This window comes from Tachypleus tridentatus, chromosome 7 (assembly GCF_004210375.1).
Source record: "Tachypleus tridentatus isolate NWPU-2018 chromosome 7, ASM421037v1, whole genome shotgun sequence".
Classification (NCBI taxonomy): Eukaryota; Metazoa; Arthropoda; class Merostomata; order Xiphosura; family Limulidae; genus Tachypleus; species Tachypleus tridentatus.
In genome coordinates, this window is record NC_134831.1 from 182,965,275 (window position 1) to 182,987,052 (window position 21,778).

Below are 21,778 nucleotides of genomic sequence, written 5' to 3' on the forward strand. Positions count from 1 at the left end.
CGATATACGTTAGTTTGAAATATATGTACTCAAACACACAGGCAGTTGGAAATAATAAACTGATGACTGTTTTGCCCCAGTACACGTTCCGAAACTAAGTAACCGCAGCTAGTAAAATGTTGGGTGTTATTTAGTCTATTTCAAATTCCTGGTTGCAGGAAGATGAGAAATTTGCGCGAGTTTTTGCTGTTGCCTTTAGCAACTGGAGATGCGACTCGCCAATCTTAGGTGCTCACGTGACGCCAGAGGAAGGTTCAGTTGGTCGATACGTGTGGAACCAGACGGCGATAGGAACCTCACCCTTTGTATGCTGGGAATGAAGTTGTGGTAAAACCACGCATTGCTATTAGCTCGCTGCTGCACAACCTTACGTGGTCCAGAGTCCAGGTGTACTAAGATTCTGTTAAGAATGTTTGGTGGCAAGAAAAAAGGTAAGAAAACCACTTAAACATCACGTTCAAAAGTTTTCAAGAAACTGTAAATATTCTCATACAGTACAAGTAATGAATATAACTTGAAAAACAAATTTCTGGTATTAAACCTCAATTTGGTTAGTCTCTGGAACATGTTTAACTCTCGGACCATAAAACATTCCCCACTTCTCTTTGCCTCCCCCCCCCTCGATTTTCATTCTCTTTCGCTGTTTCTCTCTACCTTTATATGTTTATTTTATGACATTTATTTCTGGGGTTTCTACTGTTTAATCTTAGTTTACTGAAAAAACTTACAGTTTAAAGTTGTCGTTGATTTACTTCTGCAGAGAACCTGAGAATAAACACTGATAAAAACTCTGGCGTTTTGCTTTGTTTTGAATTTCGCGCAAAGCTTCACGAGGGTTATCTACGCTAGCCATCCCTAATTTAGTATTGTAAGACTAGAGGGAAGGCAGCTAGTAATACCATCACCGCCAACTCTTTGACTACTTTTTTACTAACGAATAGCGGGATTGACCGACACATTATAACGAAAGGGCTGAAAGGGCGAAGATGTTTGGTGTGATGGGGATTCGAACTCGCGACCCTGGGATTACGAGTTGGGTGCATTAACCACATGGCCATGCCAGACCCGTTTTGTTTGTTAGTCTTCATGTTAGTGGTGACTGTTATTTTTAATTTTAAGGAATATTTGACGTCATAAGTACCGATCTGTTTATTTTTCTTTGTAATATTTGACTAGAGGAAGAATATTAATAAAAAGTTCCCAGTTCGTTCAGCGTAGCACACTTTGTGCTGCAGGGGGCGTTACGGAGGTCTCTGTTTGTATGTAGACAGTATGTTTCAACAGTAACGTCCCGAGTTAATAAAATAGTTTACAATAACTTATTTCTCGTAAGTATATACCACACATGCTCGTAATTTACCCACTTCGAATTTTATATGAGACTGTATCGGTTTATCCATTAATAATAAAAACGAAACATAATGGGAATAATTTTACCCTGGTCTCTGGGATGCATATAAAGTAGCCTAGTAGAGGTGTGTCCTTCTGAAGTAACGATCGTGTTTATATATTTATTTCTTCTTCCATCAACACCTTGATATATTGATACGTTCCAGACACTAGGTGTTTTACAGAAAGAACTGGTGGTTTGGATGTGTGTTTTTCGTATAGTAAAGCCCCATCAGGATATCTGCTGAGCTCACCGAGGTGAATCGAACTCTTGATTTCAGCGTTGTAAGTCCGTAGACTTATCGCTGTACTGGATGGGGGGCAACCAGTGGCTGGAATAGAGGGAGTCTACAATAGCCGTGGCACTTGAAATTATGTTAGGCAGGATTAGAGTAATACCAAGAAATACCAATCGTATTTGAAATATTTGAAGAAAACAATAAAATTCAGAGTCGTTCATCCGCGGTAAAAAATAAATGAACATTAAAAGTGTATTTAATACCATACTAACATATATCACTTCTAGGAGAACAATTTTATGATTGTCATGGTAATAATAGCATGATATTGGTTATAGATATTATTTTCCCGGTATGCAATGATGGACATCATTACTATGGTAACAGATTTGTAATATATTGCTCGGATGCAGTAAAACACTAGAGCAGTGGTTCTTAACCTTTTTCAGTGTTTGCACCCCTTTCAAATCAGTAATCATTTCTCGCACCCCCTGGAGAAATATAAAGCATACTCTTATGTAAAAATATAGATTTGCTTTAATTATTCATGGGCATCCTCGCACCCCTTGGGAATCATCTTCGCACCCCCTAGGGGTGCGGGCACCCCTGGTTAAGAACCCCTGCACTAGAGGGAAGGCAGCTAGTCGTCACCACCCACCGCTATCTCTTGGGCTACATTTTACTAGTGAATAGTGGGATTGATCATCACATTATAACGCTACCATGGGTGAAAGGGCGAGCATGTTTAGTGTGATGGAAATTCGAACCCTCGCCTTTCAAATTGCGAGTCGAGCGCTCAAACCACCTGGCCATTCCGTCCAAATAGTTTAAGATTCTTTTGTTTGTTTGTTGTTAAGCGAAAATTGTGCAATGGGTTATATGCGTCGATCCTTTGGCAAGAATCTAATTCTGAACCCGAAGGTTACAGGTCTTATTGTGTTGTGAAGTGAAACGTGGTTGTTGTTTTGTAACTAGAACATTTGTGTGTACAATTAACATTTTATTTGTGTTTTACAAATTTAATCAATAGATGTCCCCCTTAGCATGTTGTTTTTGATACTGTAATTACTAATTACACTAACCTAGTATAGAAATAGGTACGACTTTTCAAGTATTTTGTACATCAGGCTCAGCCAGTGAGGAGAAGGCTTAGTAATTATAATTCGAAATGGCTGGTTACTGGAGTTTAAGAAGAGTTGTAGACCACCATAATTAATAGGAAGTGTGCTTAAGTTAATTATCTCCGTTCTGTATATACTCCTATTACTATCCTCCTGAAAATAGTACATATATGGCAGGAGAACCAAATGTTATTTCGATTTACTGACGTCTAAATTAAATGTGTTTTGTCCTGTTATGTCGATTCTTAATCTTCAGATCATACTCATCACCGAATAATAGTTTTGATTGATATTTCTATTGAGTTATAAATTGTAATAATCTTAAAGACTTATCTCTGAGTCAACTGGACACGAGATCCAGAAATCCTGTTGGAATAAAATATAGCGATCTGTGGCCTACAAAGATGCTCAGACAAAACATACGAGTCAGAAACCAATTATACAGTAGATTATGAATAGTGTAGAATGACCCTCATGGCAAAAAGTTTTTCATACAGGTGTATTGGAACTTGCCATGCATTCTTTATTACGTTGGAAATGAGAACATGCCAGTGGTAAAACTACAGGCTCATTTGGTACTGCAGTCAGAAGCAATTCAATTTATGTGGGTGAATATAAAAAAAACTTGGAATGAAGATCTTTACTGATGATTTTGGGAAAACTTAAAGCACCTTTTGTATCATACCCTGCGGATAATTCTTCAGCAGTCATATACAGAAGATACACAGACCAAAGAACACAAACGATGCCATACGTGACCTTATCAAATAAAGATAGAAATCATCCAGTGATAAAATGAAAAGTTGCTGTGATATAAATGATGGAAAGACTGAATTTCATCGTGGTTTTACAATCCCTACTGCAAGAGAAGGTGGACTTCAAGGTTAATTAGGTAATGAGAATATGTATTAAAAAAAACAGTAATATGATTAGCAGAACCTAGAAGGTTGAATGGTTCAAGACAAAGGTCATCCATCGTAATCATCTCTGGAAGTACGCCAGCGAGAGAATGACCAGCTGCTTAGCTTTAGAGAAGACCTACTAATAAGCCACCCTCTTGAATAATTTAACGTTCTTGTCAGGGTAGCTTCAGAGAATAATTTATCAGTGAAAATGACACCTGCTAAAAAGCTCAAGGATCCTGTTAAGATCTCTTCCAGAGCATTAGCAGGGGTATCTTGTTTGTTTTCTTATAGCAAAGCCACATCGAGTTATCTGCTAAGTCTACCGAGGGAAATCGAATTCCTGATTTTAGCGTTGTATTAGAAATCTGTAGACACCAGGAATGGAACCAACAGTAAATTATCTTAACCATCTACCTAGAGAGAAATTCTTCAATGATAAGACAGAAAGAGATGATAAAGAACAATGGGTCATTCCATCTTTGGAAAAGAAAAATATAAACAAAGATTTAATAAATGAAGAATTTAGAAATCTAAATAAGATAGAAATATTTTGTTTTGGTAATAAAAACTGTGATTGTATTTTACTTAACATAGTTAACGATTTAGCAATTATGATTTTTATTTGTGAATAATGATTTGTATCAGTTGTGAATAATGGCCTTATTATTGATTAAATGAGTTTAAGTTTAAGTTGTTTTATTTGTACATTAGGATTTTTCAAGGGACTTCTCAATTTAGGGAAGCAGCAGTGTTGTAGGCTGTGCTTTTAATATGTTAATTTTAAACGTTTTGTATTGTTTGGTAGAGGAAGTTTTAAAATGACGTATTGATTACCTGTGCTACCTAGAAGTGGTGGCTCGAATTTTCGTGAAATGTTAGTGTGTATGTTAGTCAACTAGGTTTGAGTTGAATCACAAATACGAGGTTAAATTTAATAAATAACTGTTTAGTTTTATTTATTATTTAGGCCTGCCAACAGACATAGCCCATAGGCCTGCAAACAAAGGGATAGAAAGAAAATGCTTTCACTATTGTTAAGTGAAGTGGATTTTGTATTATTTTTACTGAATAATTAAAAAGAAACCACGAGTGTTAGAAACTGTTATAACAGTATTAACTGTATTACTGTTATTGTTTAAAATATTTAAACGTATTTCAGGCCTTATTTGTGCCATACTATATTCGTGCTAAGCAACACGAACATGAGATTCATCATAGTACAATATAAAATGACTTCAGTTTTTACCTTATATTTATTTTATTACGTTAAAAGAATATTTTTCTAATTATTACTTTACATTGTGAGAAGTTAATAACTGATTGTGATATTAATCACATTTAAGCGCAGTGCTTTAAAACTTAGGTTCACCAGTGTCACTATTTTTTTGTGATCATTTATAGGTTTAACAGATGAAGTGTGCTGACACACTGAACATAAGAAACAAAATGACTCATTTTATTTAAGGACTTCATCTATTACTGCCTGAACTTAATACAATATTAAAGATTTTAAATTATTATAATGTATAATTAGCTTTATAAATATGAAAACATATACAGATTGCATGAACCAGATGAAGCCTTGTGGTTAGCATGTTGAGATGTGGGCCATAGGGTTAAAGTTCGGTTTTGTGTTTAGATGTTGCTGACCTTGTTCTGCATTCTGAACAATAACTCCTATTATTTGGCTCAAAGCCAGGCAAAGCATTGTAGTTGTGTTGAATAAATTATGCCACTGTCATTACAATGACGACCGCTAGACTTTGTAAACTGTTATGGCCTAACAATGTACTGTAGTAAAAAAAAACGTGTTCAAATATTCTTATTAAAAAGAATAATGTTATGACAAAATAGAAGTAAGAAAATTAATAATTTGTAGCACGGTTCAAAGTACGGCACTGTTATATGACAATCTGAAGTGCACTGCTAATATTTTATGTATTACAAAGTGAGATACCCATCCTTTGTCCGGGTTTAAAAAACTGGGGGGAGGGGGGAAGAAAGAAAGAAAAAGGTGTGGATGTTATGAAGTAACACAAAAATTTAAAACATGGTAAAGAATGTGCGATAGTGTGAATGACTTTGTCGGTAGAGGTAGTGGACAAAGTATTGGTTTAGTTTGTTTTGAATTTCGCGCAGGACTATCTGCGCTAACCGTCCCAAACTCCATTTATCCAAGTCTGATTCGTTCGACTTTATTGTGTCTTTCACGACCAAATATGTATCTGTTTCAAAAAATATGCTTTCAAACAGCTTTTTGTTTTCAGAAGCCAATGTGTTCAGTAGAAATTTGAAAAATTAAAACAAGTGGAATAATTTAGTCTTAAATCTCAAATTACATCCCATGGTTGGGGGGGGGGGAATCCGACAACTATAGAGATACGACTACAAAAAACAAGGAGTAACAAACAGAGTTGATGACGTAACCAGAGAAGAATTTATCCTGATTTCGCAGGGTCTGGTAATAATGTCAAAGGTGATTTTCACAGTAAACATTTGTCACTGTCAGACCTAAAAATCGGTGAACTGCTTTACTCAAAAGCTAATACAATTGGCAGAACAAGCAAGAGTTTTTGTCACAAATCACATTATTAAATAAACAATTTGTTTGTTTGTTTGTTTTGGAATTTCACACAAAGCTACTCGAGGGCTATCTGTGCTAGCCGTCCCTAATTTAGCAGTGTAAGACTAGAGAGAAGGCAGCTAGTCATCACCACCCACCGCCAATTCTTGGGCTACTCTTTTACCAACGAAAAGTGGGATTGATCGTCACATTATAACGCCCCCACGGCTGGGAGGGCGAGCATGTTTGGCGCGACTCGGGCGCGAACCTGCGACCCTCAGATTACGAAGCGCACGCCTTAACGCGCTAGGCCATGCCAGGCCCCAATTAAATAAACAAAAACCTTTACAAACACCACAAGGCCTTAGTGCTTTCGACAGGTGGACCCGTTGTCAACAACAGATAAGAGCTAGTTTTGTTTTTTTAAAATTTTGTTCCCACGTGCTATTTACTGCCATGAACAGAGTTTATAAAATTTAATCTAATAAATAAAGAGGTCGGACGTGGCCTAGCGTGCCTGGACTATGATTCCAAGGATTCATAGTTCGAATTCCATTGCCACAAAAACGTTTTCCGGACCTTGGGGCAGTGGGCGCGCTAAAATATTTGGTGTCAAATATCATATTCTCTCAGATAAGAATAAACTAAAAGTTAGCGGTGGGTACTATTGGTTAGCTGCCTTGCAATTAGTCTATCGATAAGAAATTAATGGCTGTTATTCGCGGATAAACCTTCTGTAGCTTTATGTGAAATTATAAAAACAAAAACAAAATGAAGGTGCTGACTCACTGAGAATGAATTACAACATCGAGAATGATTTTTTGTGAGGTTTAATTTGTAATTAGTATGGAGAGGTACCTTTGTTTTAGTCTTAGAGCTCAGTATCATAATATATATAATGTCATTTCTAGTTAATACAATGATTGGACGAAAACCTTTTTTTAGATATCGAGAAACAATACACTTTTTGTAGTTGGAGTCCATTTAACCTCACCCAAAATTGTGTACAATGGTACCCATATATTTCACAACAACAACAATCTAAAATAAATGCTACGTTTAGCAATCACATTTAAATTACGTAAGTTACCTTTTGAATGGCGGGAAAACACGGTATTTGCGTGAAACAACTAAGTTTAGGCTAATGCCTTAGGTCAGTTGTTCCCAACCTTTTTTATGCCCCGCACCCCTAAAAATTTTAATATGTTCTCGCATCCCTCACAGTAATTATTTATTTAAAAATAAAGGTGAAGGTGGCCAAAAAAAATTTTATAACTAGTTTATCGTAACAAGGTAAAAAACCTAAGTCTGTAACAAGAAAAATAAGAAATAAAAATCGAACGTAATTTTTGAATATATAGGACAGTACCCTTAATAAAAAAACAACAAAAAAAACTGAAATGTTATCTCGCACCCCTGGTTGGGAACCACTGCCTTAGGGGGAAGTATAGATTCATTGATGTGAGGTGAAATGGTTTATCGTGTAAAGCAATCACATGTTATAAGAAAATTAAAATTATTTGAACTTTGTTTCTTTTAACGTATTCGACTTCACGTGCTTCCTCATTATTTGAAACGAACAAAATGAAATTACCTGAAATGTGTACCTTGTAACCCTAAAAAATTCAAAGTTGTTCAAAAACAAAAATTAAGTTACGTTTCGGTCAAGCACCCTCACACCTATCTTACCAATGTGTTTTTGCCCAGCGTCGAGCAGTAGGTATTTACAAGTTAGTTCGCTCACTACAAATGGCCACATCATAAGTGATGACGTAAAGGGGTGGCCGTGTTATCTAACTTTTTTCCTACTCCTAGTTGGGTCAGTATGTTAAAGGATTCGCTTAATTTTTAATTTTCATCTGTGTGGATAAATTCACAATCGGAAAATTAATATGTTTGGTTCTAACGGGTTTTAAAATATGTATGCATGTGTTATAACACGAGATATTGTACTGTATATTTAACCACAATTTTAATATATATTAAAAACAATAGTTTTGCTTCTCGTCCTTCCTTTATATTGTACGAAACTATGTAAACAGTAAATATCGGGATACGGACAATGTCTCACCAAGTTTTGGAAAAAAAGGACAAACCTTCACCCAAATATTTTACACGTGGTCTACTTTTTTATTCATAAGACATTTTGAAAGTTTGTTTGCAGTTGTAGGGTTTTTTGTTTCAAAATAATAACTTAATTATGTCAGGAAAATTATTTCAAAAGAGTGTTTGTTTCCAACTGAGAATCTAACTGGTTAGTAATTTCTTGTATTTTTAAGATGAGAAATTGCACATTGTTCCATGTTACATAAAATTGGTGCTTCGTTAGAAAGAAATGGTTCTATTTCAATAAAACAATTATCAAACACATTATTCAGTGGAATATACAAGAGACTAAAATTTTTCAAAAAATGATTGTAAAATGCAAAAGATGTGAGTTTGTTTTGGAATTTCGCACAAAGCTACTCGAGGGCTATCTGTGCTAGCCGTCCCTAATTTAACAGTGTAAGACTAGAGGGAAGGCAGCTAGTCATCACCACCCACCGCCAACTCTTGGGCTACTCTTTTACCAACGAATAGTGGGATTGACCGTCACATTATACATCCCCACGGCTGGGAAGGCGAGCATGTTTAGCGCGACGCGGGCGCGAACCCGCGACCCTCAGATTACGAGTCGCACGCCTTACGCGCTTGGCCATGCCAGGCCAAAGATGTGAGAAAAAAACAGTTTTGTCTGAACGCAAAACAAAAACTACGACGATTCTTCCTTATGTAAAGATAACTTAGAGCAACTACCCATAATTAAAACATCGTTGAAAAAACAACAACACTTCTTGAATATTTATAAAAAAATACACAAATTTTAAGTCTTACAATTTTTCACGAAGTATGCATCTTATGTTTTATTAAAACGACGCCAAATTTTTGCAATAAAGCACCAGATGTATTCAGAACTTTGTTTTAATAAAAAGGAACACAACATAAAAGTTTGTTTTTATTTCTGTAATTTTTCTCTCCGGTGAGTCCCTCTAGTCTTACACTGCTAAATTAGGGACGGCTAGCGCAAATAGCTCTCGCGTAGCTTTGCGTGAAATTCAAAACAAACAAAACTCTCTGGTGAGACATTGTCCTGCATTTGTAAATATCATTTAACAAACCTGTATGCCCAACGTGTCAACATTGAACAACGACTCATACTGTGTGAACTTTTAATTTCACAGGCGACGAGTTGCGTTTCTCACGTTGCATGCAGTGTAATATAACCGTTGCATTTGGCATAATATTGGTAAAAAGCTTATAAAATCTGCATTAGGCTGGATGTGAATTGTGTTTTAGCGCGTGATATTATTTATGTTTATGGCGCTGTATTCTAAGCGCTTTGGGTGCCGCATTAAGCAGAGAATGAATTATTTTTGCTTTTCTTCATTAAAGCATATTATGAAATGTCTACAACGCCACGTTAGGTTAAATTATGTTTATAACGCCACATTTAATGTTACCCGAGTGTTGTTGTTTTTTGACGCTACATTAGGCACAACTAATTAATGTTGTCGTTATTTCAGAGAAGGAAGAAGAGGAAGTACAATCCCACGTGACCCGGTACAAACCCGAAAGGCTAGACGCACTTTGCAAGACAACTAAGTTCACTAAGAAAGAAATACGTGTAATGTATCAGGGATTTAAACAGGTTCGTTTTGTTAACATTTTAAACGTCTCGTTATTTTTACGTTAAAATATTGTTTACACTAAGTTGCAACCTTCAATGTATAAGGTAGAAACATTTCAATTTTAAATATTTGGTTTCCCGTTTATCTTTAAAATATTATTACTGTTCTTGTTTCCCCGAAAGGGGGCCAAAGGCACCCGATTTTAACGACTGACAGTAGTTTGTGGGCCTGGAGAGGCCACCTATTTTAACCACTTGTATAATTCTGAAATAGTGTGTTGTCAGTCGGTCAGTAGACACTAAAATTACGTCATGTAAGTTGCGCTAAACCGTATTGTCGTGATGTAAGTAAAATTGCGCTTGCCATAAAACTACGACAAATGAATTGTGCACCTTGTAGACTACAACAGAATGACATATGAATTTCAAAAGTAAGAAATAACACTATTTGTTACGGTTAATTTTGGTGGTTTTGTTTGCTCTTGAAGTAGTATACTTTCGGGGACCCTGCGGAAGTACATTTTGTTTTGTACCCGTACATTTTTACGACAAAAGTAGTGACGCAGAAAAATACAAATTAACTGAGATGAAACACTTCAGTAAATTATTACACAAAAATTACTCAGTTGTACTTAACTCTGAATTCGATGGTTCTACTCTACACTTCGCAGTTTAATTTAAAATGACACATGCATTTATTTTTTTATTTTCTGATTCTGATGATCTTGCTCGCCGATTTAATAACTTAAGTTTTGAACGAAAAACTCTGTCGGGTTAACTGTGTTAACGTGTCGGGTTGCGGATTGGAGGATTTAGGGCTCCCAAAGTGATGCTGGTGAGTACGTTCCATATTTTCATATGTGGACGCATTATTAATGTGACAGTCGGTCTTTTTATTCGGCTAAAATAGTTGGAGAATATCTTTGGGGCGTCGTGTAATGCTGACAAGCTACTTTTTTTTCTGGCCATCATTTAAAAATTATGAAATGCCAGTAAAGTACCTTTCAGTTTAAAAATTAAGTTTGTGATATTAATTTGTTTATTATGAAAAGAAATAATACCTTGATGAACAACTTATAATTTTCGAATCAGTTATAATTTTAAGAAAAAAGAATTGTTTTCTGTGTTGTTACGTGTAAAGCCACACGATGATCTGTCCGTGCTGTGTTGTTTGTTACGTGCAAAGCCACACGATGATCTGTCCGTGCAGTGTTGTTACGTGCAAAGCCACACGATGATCTGTCCTTGCTGTGTTGTTACGTGCAAAGCCACGCGATGATCTGTCCTTGCTGTGTTGTTACGTGCAAAGTCACACGATGATCTGTCCTTGCTGTGTTGTTACGTGTAAAGCCACACGATGATCTGTCCTTACTGTGTTGTTACGTGTAAAGCCACACGATGATCTGTCCTTGCTGTGTTGTTACGTGCAAAGCCACACGATGATCTGTCCTTGCTGTGTTGTTACGTGCAAAGTCACACGATGATCTGTCCTTGCTGTGTTGTTACGTGTAAAGCCACACGATGATCTGTCCTTGCTGTGTTGTTACGTGTAAAGCCACACGATGATCTGTCCTTGCTGTGTTGTTACGTGTAAAGCCACACGATGATCTGTTCCTTGCTGTGTTGATACGTGCAAAGCCACACGATGATCTGTCCTTGCTGTGCCCACCATGAATATCTTTGTTTGTTTGCTTGTTTTGAATTTTGCGCAAAGTTACACGAAGGCTATCTGCGCTAGCCGTCCCTAGTTTAACAATGTAAGATTAGAGGGGAGGCAGGTAGTCATTACCACCCACCATCAACTCTTAGACTATTCTTTTACCAGCGAATAGTGGGATTGACCATAACTTTATAACGCTTCCACGGTTGAAAGAGCGAGCATGTTTGGTGCGCTAGAGATTCGAACCCGCGACCCTCGGATTACAAGTCGAACTCCCTGAACACCTGATGACGCCAAGTATGTTGTAACTCAATGCAACTTACCAAATCAGTGTTGTATTGTTCTATGTTATTATTGGTATTATTAAAGTGTGTATTTTAGTTTTAAAATACATCCTAACGTAGGTAAAAGGTATATAAAAACTCGATTTCTTAATTCCTCAATGTTTACGTGCCAAATATTTTAGCACTTATCGTCCAGGGTACCTCGTATCTAGATGCATCTGTAATAACAGTTGGCAGTTAAGACATTTAGGCAAAAACGTATGCTCCCAATTTCGGTTGATCAAACGACTGGCCTGACGCAGTGATAGTGTTTTGTGGACTGAAAGGTCCAAGGTTTGACGATCAATATCTCTGTAACGGTTAGTGCGGTTTAAGAGTAGCCGTGTACGCAGTGGGTGATGGTGGCTCGTGATCATCAGTTATTAATCATAGATGGCTATACCTGAACCTTGTAGAGAGGAGAAGGGCTCTCCGATCTGGCCGTGTAGTCCAGGTGTCACACAAGATGTCGTACAGGTAAAAAATTCCAGTACCAAAAATATTGTTAGATTTCATATAAGTTACGAATAATTCGAATTCAAAATAAGAAAGAGGCGAATGGATCATCTTTCTACCACGTTTTCATTTTTAAACTGCAAAAAAGAAGAAAAAAGAACCGTTTTCTGTATTGTTACGTGTAAAGCCACACGATGATCTGTCCTTGTTACGTGTAAAGCTACACGATGATCTGTCCTTGTTACGTGGAATATTTGGTCGAGATGAAATATGATTCATTTAACGTGTGTCGTTAAGTATCTTCATCTTTTCAGGAGTGTCCTACGGGAATGGTCAGCGAAGACGCCTTCAAAGAGATATTCTCACAGTTTTTCCCTCAAGGTGGTAAGTAAGCTGTCTCTTGAAGAATTCCAAGGTGGTAAGTAAGCTGTCTCTTGAAGAATTCCAAGGTGGTAAGTAAGCTGTCTCTTGAAGAATACCAAGGTGGTAAGTAAGCTGTCCCTTGAAGAACCCCAAGGTGGTAAGTAAGCTGTCCCTTGAAGAATTAGGTTCCACTGTTTTACTAAAAAACAAGAACATTTTAAATTATTGAGGTACCCTGATGAAGAAAGACAAGCGGTAGACTGGCTATCAAATATAACCTTTAATTTCCTGTACATTGTCTTCAACCGGTGATACACATCCAGTGTTTAACCGTTACTACACTTTAGGTCTGGAGGAATGTACTGTGAATCCTAGGGTTCGTGGTTCACGTGCTGCACCCCTTTAGACGTACCTTACATTCTTGGGTCAGGGATGAGACATAAGAGCAAAAGTCAATTTCCACTCTTCTATCAAACAGAGCTGATTGTGGTACTTTTGGCTAACTGCCTTCTCTTTAGTCTATCATTTCAAAATTAGTGATTGATATATTAAAACATTGGGGTTTCTGAAGAAATGGTATTTGTTTTTTCTTTAGGTGAGGTTCTGGTTCAAAATCCCAGCTCTGCTTCTTATTAACATTATATACAAAAGAATGCAATATCTGAAATCAGCTACGGAGAGCTTTTGTAGTCTAGTGGTTCCGGTTCATAAATTTACTCTAGTGACACCTGTCGGAAACTCGGAAGGGGCCCATTTTGACGTAAATTTTGTTGTTCTTATTATTTTACAGTTCCCACATTGCATTGCAGTTTCATCAACATGTATACCTTAACAAGTAATTGGCAAGACAAAACTATTTTCAAGTTCTGCGAGTGTACATACGTCCTAGCAATTTAGCCACCTTCTGCGTTATTAAATCGTTGTTTGTAAGTTGTTTGGAATTTTTGTATAAAAGTAATGAAATTTGAATATGTTGTTTTGTCTTTGGAGAGCCAACCAGATGTTTGTTTTCCATTTTGTGCAAAACTACATAAGGGCTATCTGCGCTATCCGCCCCTAATTTAGCAGTGTAAGACTAGAGGGAAGGCAGCTAGTCATCACCATCCACCGCCAACTCTTAGGCTACTCTTTTACCAACGAATAATGGGATTGACCGTTTGGTGCGACCGGGATTCGAACCCGCGACCCCCAGATAACGAGTCGAGCGCCCTAACCACCTAGTCTTGCCGGGGCCCCCAGTTAGATAAGTCCACTTAGTTTTTGCCAGCAAACTAAGATAATTTATCTCTGTGTTTATTGTGTTATTATTTTCACTTCTTTGTTTCGTGAGCGTGTATTAAACTGAGTTATTTTTGTTTGCAAAGTGTTATGTTTGTCACGTGAATTTTCCCCCTGCTTTTGTATCGTGGTAGATGTTTTCCAATTCGGAGTCAAGAATTTAGTTTTCTTTCCGCATAACATTGTTTACCTTTCTTCACCAGTTATTATTCTTTTCTTGTAAGATAATGCAATATACCCGGGGAAACCACAAGGCTTCCATACGAACCCCTTTAAAGTGTGTGTGTGTGTTTTCATATAGCAAAGCCACACCGGTCTATCTGCTGAGTCCACCGAGGGGAATCGAACCCCTGATTTTAGCGTTGTAAATCCGTAGACTTACCGCTGCCCCTTTAAAGAGGTAACATGGTACCTTGATTGTTATAATTTTCAGTTAAACTGTTTTTCCTTCACGCGAGTCTTTCATTAATGGAGTCATAAAACGTAATTTAAGTCGAGAAGTTGAATAATGTTTCCCTCTTTATCTAACTCTTCTTTACAGATGTGCCTAATTGGGTCATATATCAGCGTGATTTTAATGTCAGTATTATGGTATAATTAAGCCATTATTTATCACCGAAATCCCTGATCCATGTTCCAAACATATATATTTGAGCAAGAAAAGTAATTAAATGTACTTTGTTACTTAAACCTATCTTGTTGTTTAACTGGATTATGCAATTTATTATTGTTATAGGTGGCGTATATGTTGTTTGTTTATTGTTAAATACAAAGATTCGGGTATTGGAACCCAAATTTTAGCGATTTAGGCTCCTAGACTTGTCAGTGAACCACTGGGGACGTAGAGTATATAACGACGTTTAAACTTTTACGGCGGGTATACATCATTCGTCGTTACTGCTTGTGACAATTTACATTAACAGATTATTTGAAGTGCATTTATCGCCTTTTTTTTCTTCTCATCCTCACGATGTTTTTCTCCAGAGCCATTTTCTATTTGGTTACGACATTGTACGTAGCGTATTTTCGGAAGCAAGAAAAAACGTAGTTGCTATTAGCGATTAAAATAATATTTTTTCTTTTCTTTTTTGTAAGTGCGACACTAGGGTTAAAATGTTTTATGGAACTTCGCTAAATATTCACAAGTCTATAACTAGAAGAAATGGTTAATAAAATTATTGCAGTAATACTCAAAATGGTTCAGTAGTTAAAATTAAGAAGTAAGTTTATTTTTATTATTTGTGATTTCAAATGTTTTGAGAGTATTTTCCGTCGTATTTTCATCTCTTTATTTCAACTTCTCCTGGAATCAATTCCAAATCTCCATATTAGCTTGCTGTTGAAAGACAACCTTCGTCTCATGTATAATGGACGTGGCGTGTTTATATATATATATATTTATGTACGTGACCGAGATAATAAATATAATATAACGTCATCTAGTGAGTGTTACTATAAGCAAAAGTCAATTTAAAAAATTAAATTTGAGTATTAAAGATGATTCATACAATTGAAAAAAAGTAACTACGGTATGTGTAGCAACAGTTTATTTATCACAGAACACAATTTTAACGCCAGACGTGGCTACGTGGTTAGGACGCGCGACTCGCAATTTGAAAGTCGCGGGTTCGAATTCCCATCCCAACAAACAGACTTGCCCTTTCAACCGTGGAGGCGTTACAAATCATGGTCAATCCCAGTATTCGTTGGTAAAATAGTAACCCAAGAGCTGACGGTAGGTGATGGTGTCTTCCCTCTAGTTTTATACTCTTAAATTAGAGACGGCTAGCGCAGTTAGCCCTCGAGTAGCTTTTGTTTGTTTTTGAAATTCGCACAAAGCTACTCGAGGACTATCTGTGCTAGCCGTCCCTAATTTAGCAGTGTAAGACTAGAGGGAAGGCAGCTAATCATCACCACCCACCGCTAACTCTTGGGCTACTCTTTTACTAACGAATAGAGGGATTGACCGTCACATTATAACGCTTCCACGGCTGAAAGGGCGAGCATGTTTGGCGCGACGAGGATGCGAACCCGCGACCCTCAAATAACGAGTTAACACGCTTGGCCATGCCGGGCACTCGTGTAGCTTTGCGCAACATTCAAAACAAAAAACAACAATACAATTTAAATAAAAGTGCTCGCCTCACAACAGGAATACGACTTTCTCCAGGACCGTACGTGAGGGTTTGATTATATCTATTGATAAACCTTCTAAATATAATACTAAAAAATGGAGTTCCCAAGAAAACTTATTTTATCAATGAAGGGTACCATTTTTAATATACGAAAACATTACAATTTATATCACCATAATCTGAACATTACAATTTATATCACCATAATCTGAACATTACAATTTATATCACCATAATCTGAACATTACAATTTATATCACCATAATCTGAACATTTTCCCGTACAGTACCTTCCAGAATTATTTTAGAATATGTTTTCTTTTCTATCTTTTTTTAAATGAAATATGATTACCACGATTAGTAATTACTAGCAGAAACAACCGCTCTTAGGGCGACTTTTCTGATAATAATTTTAACTGTGTGTTATTAGCATGCTGTTAGTAGTCACTTATATTCTTGTATAACATATTAGGTTGTTCGAAAAATAATGGTGGATTTTTATACTAAAATTTTAGTCATTTACGAGGATAAGAAACCTGTTTTTTTACAACTTCATATACTATTGAAAAACTAAAGTTTTTTTCTATTCACTAGTGCTTTTATTCTTTTCTAAACCTTTAGTTCCAATATTTCAAACTCTTAATGATGAAAAAAAAAAGCCACACATCATTTGTTGTTTTTTTCCACGACTTCAAACTTGTTCGTAATACATCACAAACAGCTCATAATATCAACCAAGCATGGGGCGCAGGAACCACCTCCGAACGTAAGTACACAGTTGGTCACAAACGTGTCGTAATGGAGATGTGTGTCTTGAAGATAAGGAGGACAGAGGACGTCCTTCTGCTGTTGAAAACGACCAATTAACAGCATTAGTGGAAAGAAACCCACATCAAACTGTCCTAGAAATGGCACAAGAACAGGGTGTTGGCATTTCTACAGTTTTGGACCATCTCGAGTAAATTGGGAAAATGAAAAAGCTCGACAAGTGGGTGTCACACGAACTCGATGAAAATCAGGAACCATTTCAAACTGTGCTGATTTCTCGCAACATAAATGGTCCATTTCTTGATCGAATTGTCACCTGCGAACACAAGTGGGTCCTTTACGACACAATGGCTTAACCGTGATGAAACTCGAAAACACTTCCCAAAGCCCAAGTTGCACCAACAAAAGATTATGGTTGCTGTATGGTGGTCTGTAGCCATTAATATCAATTACAGCTTGCTCAACCAGAACCAGAATATCCCTACGAAGATTTAATACAAAAAATTGGAAGTAATGCATGGATAATTGTGTAAAAAATACCAGCATTAGTCAATCAAAGAGGACCAATCTTGCTTCATGATAATGCTCAACCACACATTGTTCAAATGACGCTCCAGAAGCTCAGCGAATTGGGCTATGAAACATTGCCTCACCCTCCTTACTCCCCAGACTTGTCACCCACGGACTACCATTTTTTCAAGAACTTAACTTTTTACAGGACAAAACATTCAACAATAGAGCAGCAGCAGAGAGTGGCTTTAAATAATTTCTAAGTTCTAGGACTTCAGAGTTTTATCGTCATGGCATAAATAATATTGTTTTTTGTTGGCAAAAGTGTGTAGATTCACTAGGTTCCTATTTTGATCAGTAGAGTTGCTTTTGAAATTTTTATTTCTTATTAAAGTTAAAATCCGTTATTATTTTTCGAACAACCTAATAATTCTACGTTGTATCTTATTGACACGTTGTCAGTATCCTAAGAAATTGTTAAATACGTTTCAGTTTTGTTTTTTTAACTTTGCAAGAATATATTATTCGGATCTGAAAAAACTAACTGCCAGTTTAATTTTCTTTAGCTGATAAAAACTTTTAGATTTCCAAATGGAAAACTGCTTGTTAAATTTTAATAAATCCTGAGAAATATCTTTTGAGGTGAAAAATATTGATTTATTTTTGAATAAGTATTTGTTTTCAGTGCTTAAACTGATAATTTATTTCCTGTTCTATAGATGCAACTCGATATGCTCATTACGTCTTCAGTACTTTTAAGCAGCTAAGCCACGGAGGTGCTTTAACGTTCGAGGTAATTTCTTTTTATCTTTAAAACAGTCCTGGTATAAAATGGTCCTTGGAAAGAGAAAAATGTACAAAGAGAAATAACTGAATAATTAAATAGTGTCAAACCAGCAGGAAATATAGAAAGCTTCAAACTCGCTTTTAATATGTTTATATGTAATAAAAGTGTAAGTAAAATTTCCATCGATCTGTGTTCTTTCTAAAGCTGTTTGGAACAAGTTTCTTATCATTGAATTAGTTGTCTAATGATATCCAAACTTCAGTCCTCAACTTGTCAAAATATGGGATGGGTCAATCAACCGTATCATCGACCTAGCTGGACTAATCAGATTCTATCTAGTTCAAAACTACGGTCTCAGACTGGTTACAGTATTGGATACGTTAACCAACTGAATTTTGTATCAATTTTTGAGCTGACTACATAATATCTTATTAACCTGTGGACGGATAATGGAATAACGATGTATAACTAGAATGTATCGTAACGCACGTTTTGGAAACTATGAAACACTTACTGTCGACTTTGGTTACTATGAAACACTTGCTGTCGACTTTGGTTAGCTGATGATTCGTTTTTATTTGTTTTAAGATCACTTGATCATCTACGAAACTTCGTCTTTTGTTATAACATAATCTAAGTGACGACGTCACAGAGATCGAGCACTAGAAGTCGGTTTTGAGTGCGTTACTTCTTTGCTTAACTGTAAATTCTCTCCAGCTGTTTGGCGTATGATTTTGGTTTATTTTATACAGGTGATTGCTGGTACACCCAAGCTGATAGTATTTAAAGAAAAACAAAACATATAGTGTTATATACCAAATTGAAGATGTGTTTCTAGATAAACTCTTCTGCTTCGCTTAACCCAAATATTCCCGGTAAGAATAACCACGTAAGCGGCAGGTGCTTCTAACTGGTTGCCCTCCTTTTGGCCAGCAGTTTTAAGTTAGGGACGGGTGAGCTTGAATTTTAGAAATCTTCCAACTGCCCGATTAACTTGTATGCCATTTACATTGAAAATGTCAAATATTAAATTGAAATATAACTTAAAATTATAGGTTCGATACCACTAACAGCGATGTACCAGGATTTTCAGTACAACAATTTCCATTAACTCCAAATCTTAATTAAATAAATGGTTCTGACAAAAAAAAGAAAAGGAATTTTTTATTTCACATTTTCAACCAAAATGGCATACCTTATGTGATACGCAGACTGAAAGGACATGGAAGAGGCCTCAAGACCCAGCCATAACCACCCTAAGTTCAGAACTTCTGATCAGATGAGGGGTATCCAGTCACTAGCACTTTTCGCTGATACTACTACCCTTGGTCACATAGGAGGGATGATTAGTACGTTTATGACACAATACACAGCCAAAAGTGCGGAACACATACAACTCCATCGCGCCTCGAACCTCGGACCTCCAATTCAACTTATTACTAAAACATGTTTAGCTATAAAGGGTTATTACTAAATTCTATGCATTTCCCACAACATTTCACAGCAGTTAGTTTAAAGATGAACAACCTAATTATTTTATATCCAAATAAAATTTGTAAACTGTAGAGTGTGTTACCAGGTTTCTATAGCAACTACACCAAAACGGCATGAAAGAGATGTTACGTGTTATTGTTCCACCTGCGTTACCATGGAAATCTCGATGACTATGTCACAACGGTTCTTATTTTATTAATTGTCAAGAGGTGGACTTGGATTAAATGTGTTTGTTAATTATATTTAGAAAAGAAGTTAAAGCTGTTATCCTAAACGAACACATGCTTTGTATTATTTGTACAATAAGATAATATAAAGATAAAAAAATAAACAAAAAATTAATTGTAGAGGGAAAGATATTTGCTTTAATGAGCGGTAGAGTTTTCTCGACTCTCTGCAGAATCTAATTTATTTAACGAACTTACCATTAAACACCGTGTAATGTTCATAAATTGGTAATGAAATTAGTTTTGTCGTGAAGCTTGAATATAATCAAGTCATAGTTATTGATGAGTTTATTAATAGGAGAGTCCAACCAGACCACAATGACCAATAACGTTTGGTTAAGACATCGGCTCATAATCCGAGGGTCGCGGGTTCGAATCCCCTTCACACCAAACATGCTCGCCCTTTCAGCTGTGGGAGCGTTATAATGTGACGGTCAATCCCACTATCCGTTGGTAAAAGAGTAGCCCAAGAGTTGAAGAGTTGGCGATGGGTGGTGACGACTAGCTGCCTTCCCTCTATTCTTACAATGCTAAATTAGGGACAGATAGCTGTCGTGTAGCTTTGCGCGAAATTAAAAAACAAACAAATAACGTTATAAGAAAGGAATCTACTTGACTAACATACATAAACAAATAAGAACAAGAAAGAGCGAAAAAGAAAGTTAGGCCTCGGTTTCGTTATAGAATGATATCCAATAAACTTAACAAAAATAAAGAATGAGTAAATTAAGTCCTAGGAGGAGACAAGGTTTATTCGATCAGGACTCACCACAACGCCCTGAAAGCCCTGTGAGGGTAATTTTCCTAACTTTAATGCATTTTCACTGGGGGAGATTGAAAAGTGGGGTGGGACCGTTCTCTCCCCTTCCTTCTACTTCCTACGCCACCGTGTAAAAAATTAATAAATTGTCGTTATATTAGTGATTCGATTTTTTGTTTGTTTAGAATTAAGCACAAGACTACACAATAAGCAATCTTTGATCTGTCCATCACGGGTATCAAAACCCAGTTTTTAAGGGTGAGAGTTCGCAGCTGTGCCGCTGGAGGGGCAGTAATTAGAAGTCGGATCAAGGCTAAATTAAACCCATAATTTAAAATTATAGTGAGGACTGGCAAGTGCACCGAGTTACTCAAAGAATTAATATAATTTTTCGTATAAATTGTTTATTGTAGAGCACAAAGCTACACAACGGGCTATCTCTGCTCTGCTTACCGCGGGTATCGAAACCCGATTTTGGTATGACAAAAACTTGTCACTGCACCACCAGAGGGCATTGATCAGTATATTGATTCGACACTATAATTTTATCAGTTTTAAAAGTTCCGTAATGGTAACACTTAAACTGTAATACCCAAATCTATAAACTAAGGAAGGTAATTAAGATACAAAATAAATCAGTATGACAAGTAAGGCAATGAAAAGGGATTGGAAACCGAAACCAAAACTTAATTTTAGTGTTTGTTTTCTCAGCAATTCATCAGTTTGTTGTCGTCCATCTCGCGAGGTCCAGTTACAGAGAAACTTAAGTGGATTTTCGACCTATATGACATTAACGGAGACGGGTTCATCAGCAAACAAGAGATGTTGCATGTAGTATCTTCTATTTATGAGATGCTTGGCCAGTACACCGAACCTGTAGTTCATGAACATTCCGCAAGGGAGCACGTTGAGCGAATCTTTCAAGTAAGGGACCGTCAAACTATTTCATTATTTTCAAATAAATGCTGCTACTTATTACTACAATTATTTTGAGTCAAAGCAACACATATTTAACCTCGTGTTTACTAATAACACCCTTAAATTCTGGAGAAAAATTACAACGATTTAGCTATTTTTAAGGGTTAAGCCTAAAAAGTTTTTTACGACTATTGAAATGTTTTTCAACCAGGTGTA

General features: G+C 36.5%; 1 protein-coding gene across 1 annotated transcript in view; it reads left to right on the forward strand.

Annotated features, from left to right (window-relative positions):
* Nucleotides 1-273: 273 nt before the first annotated feature.
* The window catches only part of LOC143257422 (Kv channel-interacting protein 4-like), a 29,609-nt gene continuing 8,104 nt past the window's right edge, over nucleotides 274-21,778 (forward strand). Inside the window, exons 1-5 of the mRNA XM_076516076.1 lie at nucleotides 274-431; nucleotides 9,781-9,905; nucleotides 12,638-12,707; nucleotides 18,096-18,169; nucleotides 21,356-21,568. Of these exons, the coding sequence (XP_076372191.1) occupies nucleotides 410-431; nucleotides 9,781-9,905; nucleotides 12,638-12,707; nucleotides 18,096-18,169; nucleotides 21,356-21,568 (504 nt within the window). The 5' untranslated portion in view covers nucleotides 274-409. The remainder of the gene's footprint in view (nucleotides 432-9,780; nucleotides 9,906-12,637; nucleotides 12,708-18,095; nucleotides 18,170-21,355; nucleotides 21,569-21,778) is intronic.